The sequence below is a fragment of the Hermetia illucens genome, chromosome 2 (genome assembly GCF_905115235.1).
Source record: "Hermetia illucens chromosome 2, iHerIll2.2.curated.20191125, whole genome shotgun sequence".
NCBI lineage: Eukaryota > Metazoa > Arthropoda > Insecta > Diptera > Stratiomyidae > Hermetia > Hermetia illucens.
Window position 1 is genome coordinate 119,431,323 of NC_051850.1, and position 8,847 is coordinate 119,440,169.

Sequence of the window (8,847 nt, forward strand, 5' to 3'; positions counted from 1 at the left end):
AGAAAAGGGGGAACTCGGACTTCATTCGCTGGTCCGTGATTATAATTGCGGCACACCAAACCGTGCAATACATTCTCGACAGAGGGCCTCTGTACAAGATTGTGTAGTAATGTCTTTCAGAGGTATTGTCTCAGGCCACTGCGTGAACCGAGTCTCGCAAAGGGCCAATGATGTCGAGGTGGATTGTGTGGAAAAGCTTGATAGACCGAAGGAACACTTCTACCTCTTTTCTGACGTGCTTCGCAGTTTTACACATCTGGCATGCGATGTACTCTCTGGCCCATCAATGAATGTGCTTGTTCATGGACGGGTAGAAATACTTAGCCGTGACTAACCAATTCGTTGTCCTAATGTCTGGGTGCATTAGATCGTGAACGGCGTGAAATAATTCCTTTTGGAAATCGGCAGAAATATATGGCCTTGGTCCCTTGTCTGATGTCTCGCAGTATATACTCGATGTGGAGCCGAAGATAGGAAACTCCTTTAATGTATATTTGGAGTTGGTCTTCAATAACCGCGTCGTCCTTCTGCGCCTTGGCAATACTCGGAAAATCGACGGTGGCGGGATGTTAACTTCGTAACACATGACAAAGCGTCAACAACCACGTTATCTTCTCCAGACACATGTTGGATGTCGGAAGTGAACTGGCTGAAAAAGCTCAAATGTCGAAGTTGGCGCGAGGACGCTTTGTCGGGTTTTTGTTTCAAAAACGAGCGGGATGGAGCTGTTTGGAGAAGAAGATTTGATTCACTTTTTGGTGAAGGGCAGCACCAACAGCAATGTCTAGGGGTGTATCTTGCTGAGGGGATGCCAGAAGTGCAGCATCCACCAGCAGTCATTGGCTTTTGGCCCAGACAGGAACACGTTTGTTAAGTGATGAAATCGAATATTTAAAAAGCTAAAACTGAGACTATATCTCTCAGTCATTTCATGTTCGGAATTTGCAATGAGATTTAAAATGTGTCGACTCACTGATTATCAATGCGCAATCGCATGAAAATTGTAATTACATAAAATTTGGGGAAGAGGTTTAGTTGAACGTGTAAGACGTGCATGCTAACACGCAATTAATAGATGTACCAACTCGTTGCTATAGCTTGCAATCCTACACAAATGAGTAAATTGGGAACGGATCTTGACGAAGATTTCCAAAATACATGTGTCTGGTGAATATGTGTGTGTGAAAACAGGTTTCGCTTGAAACCCTTCCACTTCCAGTTTTACACTTTAAAGTAGATAAAATAAGAAAAGATCTCAATCGGAGATACGCCGAGAAATAGTTAGACGATGTCAGTGCGAAAAATTTGGAAGAAATAAGAATTAACGAATTTATTTTGTTTTTCTTTTTATATTAGGATAAGTACATTTAAGTATTTTACAACGTTAAAGATCGATTGATGCTGCGTGGTCTTGGGCAAGAAACGACGATAGAAGTTTAACATGCTCAAGAACCTTCTAAAAATCCTTAGCAGTTTTCGGAAGCGGAAAGCTCGAAATCGCTCGCTAATCGACTAGGTCCAGATGGATGCCTTCAGAGGTAATCAGATGGCCGAGGAACCTCACCTGCGATTGTAGGACATTAAGTACTAGACCGGCCTCAAGGAGACGTTGAAAATTGCAATCTAAATGCTCTGGCTCAGAGGAAGACGCGGCCAGAACATCATCCAAATATACGAAACAGAAGTAGAGGTTTCGCAGCAGAGAGTGGATAAATCTCCGAAAAGTTTGCACCGCGTTGCAAAGTCCAAAAGTCATCTTAGTGAACTCGCCGTTTTCGGGATGCCTTTTTGAGCTACAGGGATCTGATGGTATGCCCTCACTAAATCTAAGTCCAGAATACAGCAGTTAGTGTTAGGATGGGATGGGTTAAGATGTGCAAAATCATGGATAAGTGGGATGGAGTAACGGTCTGAAATCGTCTACACATTTACACGTCTGTAGTCACTACGTCCGAAGACCAGTAACTGTCGAAATGTCCGCAAATACCTTGCTTAAGAAGTTCTTCGAACTCTTTCGGCGCAACTGCGAGCTTCTGCGGTGGTAATAGACGCATCCTAGAGAAAAATGGGGAACCAGTAGTGTTGATGTGGTGCTGAAGATCATGTTCAACGGGTTCAGAGAGACTACACTCGATAGTGATTTTGGGGTATTTTTGAAGAAGTGCAAGAATATTTGGGTCGGCAACGTCTTCAAAAACGATGGAGAGAGTGTTGGATGAGCTGGATGTGATTTTTCCTGATGACCTAAGGGAAGTTGTGGGGTCAATGAAGGACATATAATGTATATCGACTAGCAATCTATAATAGCATAGGAAGTCCGCCCCTAAGATGGGTATACAGATGGGCAGAAAACGCTCGTCAAAGTCCTAAGCTCGAGTGTAGCTGGTTGTAGGCATAGGCGCGGATCGACGAAGGTGGTATTAAATTATGATGCGGGATACGGGAAGAACCGAAACTTCAGCGCCTGTATCGAACAGGTAGTTGCACCGGCTCAAGAATTCGTAAATTGTGAGGCGACGTGGTACTGCATTTCGAGTAGTAGTCGCCAGAACTCCTAGCAAGCCTGATCTGTTTAGCAAGAAATTGCAGGGTCCCAACGACCTACTAACCGATCGCCCCCCTCCGTGGGGGCGGATCCTCAAGGGCGCAATGCAACTACCCCTAACAGAATAATAATAATTAGTAAGTTTATTTAGCAGATATCAAAACGATTTTTGGTTTGGTGCAGTTTCCGAAAATGAATTCTGTCCCACTCTAAGTGACAATTCACGCCAAAAATAAAATGTGCTTGTCAGAGTACCTTTCATTTGATTGGCCATGCGGGTATATTAGGGGGGAAAAGTTTTACATCCCCCCTTTGCATATGATGGTGAGCCTCCTTTAAACTCCTCGTAAATTTATGTCACTGACAATATGCAAAGTTTTCAAAGTTTCCGAATTTCGTTTGGATCCTTGTCGCAGTTTTAAAGGAAAGTGCGTGTGACAGACCAAAAAGGGAAAACGTGAATTGATTTCAATAAGCGTAATATAAAAAATATATATTTACCGTCATTTAATTACATATACACTAGGCAGAAAAAGTGTGCGTACACTCAGTAGTATGATACTTTTCCTTAAAAAACAATAAAATTAAGCTAATTTTTGTGGCGAATTTATTATCCAAACATTACAAATAGTTCCGTAGTTTTAGTGTATTTAATTCACTAAGTTATAAGTCTTACAAAAACCAGGTTATAAAGCCAAAAATTAAAAGAATCGCAATAATTCAGTAGAAAAAGTCTGCGTACAGTAAACAAATATTTAAAAAAAAATATATTTGAGTAAATATGAAAAGCAAATCAGTAGCTTGTAGGATACCCTTTTCTTTTTATGACCTCTTTTAATCTTTTCGGCATAGAAGATACAAGTTTAGATGTTTCTTCAACACTTATTTTATTCCATTCTTCTTGTAATACATTTTTCAGCATATCCTTTGAAGTTATATCGTATTGGCGAATTCTGCGTTCTAATAAATCCCACAGATGTTCTATGGGATTTAAATCTGGCGATTGTGAGGGTGTATGTAACTGTTTGGGAACATTATATAATAGCCACAGCTTATTAACCTCAGCCGTATGCTTAGGGTCGTTGTCATGCATAAAATAAAATTTGTCACCCAGGCGTAAATTTTCAGCACTTTGTTTTAAATTACGTTTTAAAATATTTAGGTAGTCATATTTGTCCATGGTAGACTCTATAAATTGCAGATTTCCTACGCCACCACTTGCCATACACCCCCAAATCATTATTCCGCCACCACCATGCTTTACCGTTGGCATCAAATTTTCTTTATTCAATGCTGTACATGCTTTTCTCCATACTATTTTTCTTCCTTTTGTTGCAAAAATGCAGTATTTACTTTCATCTGAGAAAAGCACATTTTCCCAGAATTCATTTGATTGGTTTACGTACTTATTCGCAAATTTTATTCGTTTTCGCCTATTAGTTAATGAAATAAATGGTTTCTTACGTGCAACTCGCCCATGGTAACCAGCTCTCTTGAGTATTTTCCGAGCAATATCAGCACACATTTTTTTGTTGAACTTAAGTTCAATATCTTTCGCGATTTGTGGTGCAGTTATTCGTGGATTCTTTTTCACCGAACCTATAATACTTCGCCTTTCCCTAATGTTATTATTCCCGTCGATTTAAAGCTGTTAACTACCCTTTGAACAGATGAATGTCGCCTTCCTACTATCCTGGCTATTTCGCGGAAACTTTTTCCTTCTTCCCATAATTTTATTATAACTTTTCTTTCACTTACACAAATCTCTTTTCGCTTCAATTCCATAATAACAATTATACACAAAAAATAACGAAAAAACGTCCTTATTTTTCACACTTCAAACACAGCCATAAACCAATAACTCACAATCAATTTACTCCAAATGGCAAGGATTTATATTTCGGGGAATCACCTACATAATTATGTGGCTGTACGCAGACTTTTTCTACTGAACATTTGTGACTTTTCTTATTTCCCTTTTTTTATTTCAGTTTCCTTGAATTCTAATTTCGTAAAAGTGGCCTTATCAAGGCAACAAGACCACAAGCAATATGCAAACAATAAAATGTTTTTAAAAAACTAATTTATTCGTGTGTTTTACTAACGAATAACCAGGAACTGCTTAGTGTACGCACATTTTTTCTAGCGAGTGTATATTATACCTGCATAAAAGGGCCTATTCAACATTACACAAGTGTAATTTATTGTACACACATGTGTGCTAAGCAATCATCAAAATCAAGAAGTCAATATGACGGCACTTTGTTTATTTTGGTTAAAACATACATGATGACTTTGCACATATGTACACACATATAAGTATGTACGTTCAGATCCAAACAGTGATTTAAGTACTTCCTTGAAATTTCACCCTAGATAAATTCATTACTCATTTCATTACCAACGCAATTGAGTCTGTGTACATAATTATTCCGTTCATCATCAACCATGCATTTTCACACGCAATTCAGATGAAACAATTTTTCCGCTTTAGCGCGGTGCGAATCTTTCTATTGCACAACTCCTCCATTGATTTATCCAAATTATGAAAATGAGGCTTAATTTCGCATGGAGTAGAAATGTTTCTATTTGGCACGGTGAATTCCGAGAATCCAGACACGACACGTCTTTATGACATTAGTTATACAATTAATACTAAATATAGAAACAATAAGGGACTTCCCCCGATACACTGACTACCAATTGTGTGCAGATGGTCCAAACTAGGCAGTATAAATTCTGACATAGCTAGCAACCACCCGCTATTTAGTTCAGTTAGCGGGACATCTAGCATCTTTCGGCAAAGTATCCGTCTTCCAACAAGTATTGTTGACTTAAGTTTGCGCATTTCATTTCGATCGATTTTTTTGTGACAAGAAACAGATCAGGATGTGCGGCATTTTGGCAGTATTTTCGGCAACACAAAAACCTTTTCATGGAAAGCATTTCGGGAGGAAACTAAGACAATCTTTTCGGGAAATGGCGTACACACAAAGTGGTAAGCAGCGACATAGAGGACCCGATTATACTGGTGTGGAAGTGGTAGCAGACCGAGGAGTGGTTATGGTGCACGAACGATTGTCAATAGTTGGAGTCGACACAGGAAACCAACCCTTCAAATCGGATGATGACCGCATTGTATTGGCGGCAAATGGCGAAATCTACAATTTCCGGGAAATTAGTAAAATTATTCGTGAAGAACGCGGTGTCTACAAGCCCAAAAGTGATTGCAGCGTTCTTATCGAACTTTACGAAGACTATGGGGAAAATCTCTTCGAGCACATCACAGGAATGTATGCTTTTGCACTGTATGACAAGCTGGAAAACTGCGTCTTGATAGCCAGGGATCCACATGGAATCATACCTTTATACTTTGGAAGGGACGATGAACAGAATTTTTGGGTCGCTAGTGAAATGAAGTGTTTGGTTGACGTCTGTGGGGAAATTGAAATACTCGAGCCTGGAACCATGATGGTCGGTCAAGTAAATAAATTAGAAAAGAAACGCTTTTTCAATCCCTTATGGTACGAGAAGCCTTTGGGAGTACCTACGGATCTAACTCGTCTACGGAAATCACTGGAAAGTGCGGTAAGAAGTCATTTAGAATGTGAAGTGGATTTTGCTGCTCTACTATCTGGTGGAGTCGACTCCAGTCTTATTGCTTCCATTGCAACCAAAATCATTCGGAAAACTGATCCTGCGTTCAAATTGAAAACCTTCAGTGTCGGACTTCCAGGTGCCCCGGATTTTGCCTTCAGTAGAAAGGTGGCTGACTATATCGGTAGTGATCATACCGAACTTCATTTCACGGTTGAGGAAGGACTCGATTGCATTAAGGACGTCATATATAAGCTGGAAACCTACGACGTGAATACTATCCGGTGCAGCATTCCTATGTACCTTCTAACTAGATACATCAAAAGCAAAGGGATCAAAATGATTCTAGTCGGTGAAGGCTCTGATGAAGTATTTGGAGGGTACCTGTATTTCTACAAGGCTCCGTCTCCTGAAAGTTTCCATGAGGAATTAGTGAATCGGGTGAGAAAACTGCACTTATCGGACTGTTTGCGCACAAATAAAACTGCAATGGCGTGGGGCATTGAATTACGCGTTCCTTACCTTGATAAAGATTTCGTGAATTTGGTTATGTCGATTGATCCAACTGAAAAAATCCCTGGTCCGATGAATTCTTTTTATTGTAATGGTTTAACCAAGGAAGCAACCAATCATTCACCGCAAATAGAGAAATATATACTACGGAAGGCTTTTGACGATGGAACTTATCTACCAGATGAGGTCCTATGGCGGCAAAAGGAACAATTTTCAGATGGTGTTGGTTACGCATGGATTGATACTATCCGGGAATATGCTACGTCTCATATTACTGATGAAGAATTTTCCAAAGCTACGGAAACATTCCCTATTAATACACCACTGACAAAGGAAGCATTCTACTATAGGACAATATTTGAGGATCTATTCCCTGGAGATCATTGTGCTCGCACTGTAAAAAAGTGGCAACCTCGTGAGGATTGGGGTTGTTGTTCACATGATCCTTCTGGAAGGAAACAAACGGTTCACAAGGCACATAAATAAAATTGTGGAGATATAGCTATGGGAAATGTCGGTATAAAAAGATATACACAATGGAATTTATAAAACAATATTGAATTATATTAGGGATAAGTTTACACTTCATATATTATATATGTATATATAACTTGCAAATGTAAAATTGAGACAAATTTGTTATACACTGAATTTTCCAATAAAAAACGTGAGACAACCGTTATTTTTTTACGTCGAACATCGAATATGGACAAAGTTACAACAACGTTCACAATGTGTGCTTTCCAGGCACTAAGCTCTGGTTTTTCCCTGCTTTAAATTGCCAGATCTCAGATGCGTCCCTTCATGTGGATAAGGAATTGCTTTGCGGAATCGTTATGAATTAGGTAATGACAAAACGCCGGGCTATAGGAAGGACAGAACAAGTGGAAACGAGGAGAAGGTGTAAAAACATTTTTTACGGAGTATGGGCTCGAACCCGTAGTACCTCTGGTTTTTCAAATTGAGTAATTGAATTCTTGTCAATATTTCCTAGACCTCAGTGTATATCCAGACCGGGTTCTTTTGGGGAATAATCTAAGTTTGGGAGGTTGCTACGGAGAACATGTGGCCAATCAGTCACTCGCCAACAATCACCACGCAACTCTAAAAAGAAAACAGCCCCGGAACGTCTCCAACATTATCTAAGCAAAGCGCTAATATGGGAAGACTAAACCGGAATAACATTTCTTTCATTTAGAATAACGCATAAATAAATTTTATGATTTCGTGAAGGAGAGGCTAACCAACCTGGAAATATTAATAATAACTCTATTAAGTGAAGTTGCACTGCGTCTTAGAAGTACTATTCTGCTCGTTTTACTGGTAATAGTCCACCTATTAACTATAGTATGTCAAGCAAGCCTATAATCCACAAGAGTATTCTCTATTTCCAAGTATTTTAACTTGGCATGTGGCATTAAATATTTTTCAAGCTGTTTCAGCCAAGCGCAGGACATTGTCTGTAACTCTCCGCACAGAATATTCAGACTTTTGTTGGAAATATCCTTAGCTAACTAGGTTAGGATGTGAGTACTCCGACAATAATCCGGAGCCTGATGCGGTTTAAACAATATTTTGGGCGCTTGGATTCTTATCTTATGAGCACCCTAGACTGTAAATTCACCCAGTATAGTTTCCTTCCACTTCATTCTCCATTTTCGTTATAGCCATGAATCTAGTTCCGATCCCATAGAAGGGTTCTGGTCTGTGTAGAGTTATCGTTGTTCCTTTCTTCATCAACTTGTCAGCGACTTCATTGCCTTTGGCCTAGAGCCCAGAGTATTCAGACTCTATTGTGCGACCTGAACCTATTCAGTGGTTCAACGCATTTCTTTTATTGGACCTGAGTGCCAAGATGTTCTGCCTCTATAGTTTTCTTAGAGGTTGAAGGAGGCGCATCTCCCTGTGACGTATATTTCCGCACGGAATACACTGGAGTGCCTACCCATTCGTTCGGAGAAAGGATCCTTTGACCAAATATCCCAAAGCCCGCTCCCTCTGCTGTGAGGGATCCATCACTGCAACTGGTAATCAGTTTCTGGTTTCGGCCATGTTCTCCTAGTTTGCCTTGTTAATCCAAAGTGTTTCAAATTTTTTGTTAAAATGAAAACTCGTTGTCATGCAATCCCTTGATATCAATAATTCGTTGTACCGCCTAGAGAGAAACAGCTCCCCGTTCACTGATACTCCCG

At 39.8% G+C, this 8,847-nt stretch overlaps 1 protein-coding gene across 1 annotated transcript; it reads left to right on the top strand.

Annotated features, from left to right (window-relative positions):
• Positions 1-5,331: 5,331 nt before the first annotated feature.
• On the top strand, positions 5,332-7,316 carry LOC119649369 (probable asparagine synthetase [glutamine-hydrolyzing]). The gene has a single exon (XM_038051485.1). It carries the CDS (start codon positions 5,435-5,437, stop codon positions 7,139-7,141), a length of 1,707 nt encoding a protein of 568 aa, XP_037907413.1. The 5' UTR covers positions 5,332-5,434; the 3' UTR covers positions 7,142-7,316.
• Positions 7,317-8,847: the final 1,531 nt, after the last annotated feature.

What these genes read in the sequence shown, in the direction of transcription:
- LOC119649369 (XM_038051485.1), top strand. Translation starts at nt 5,435, where the DNA reads ATGTGCGGCATTTTGGCAGTATTTTCGGCAACACAAAAACCTTTTCAT.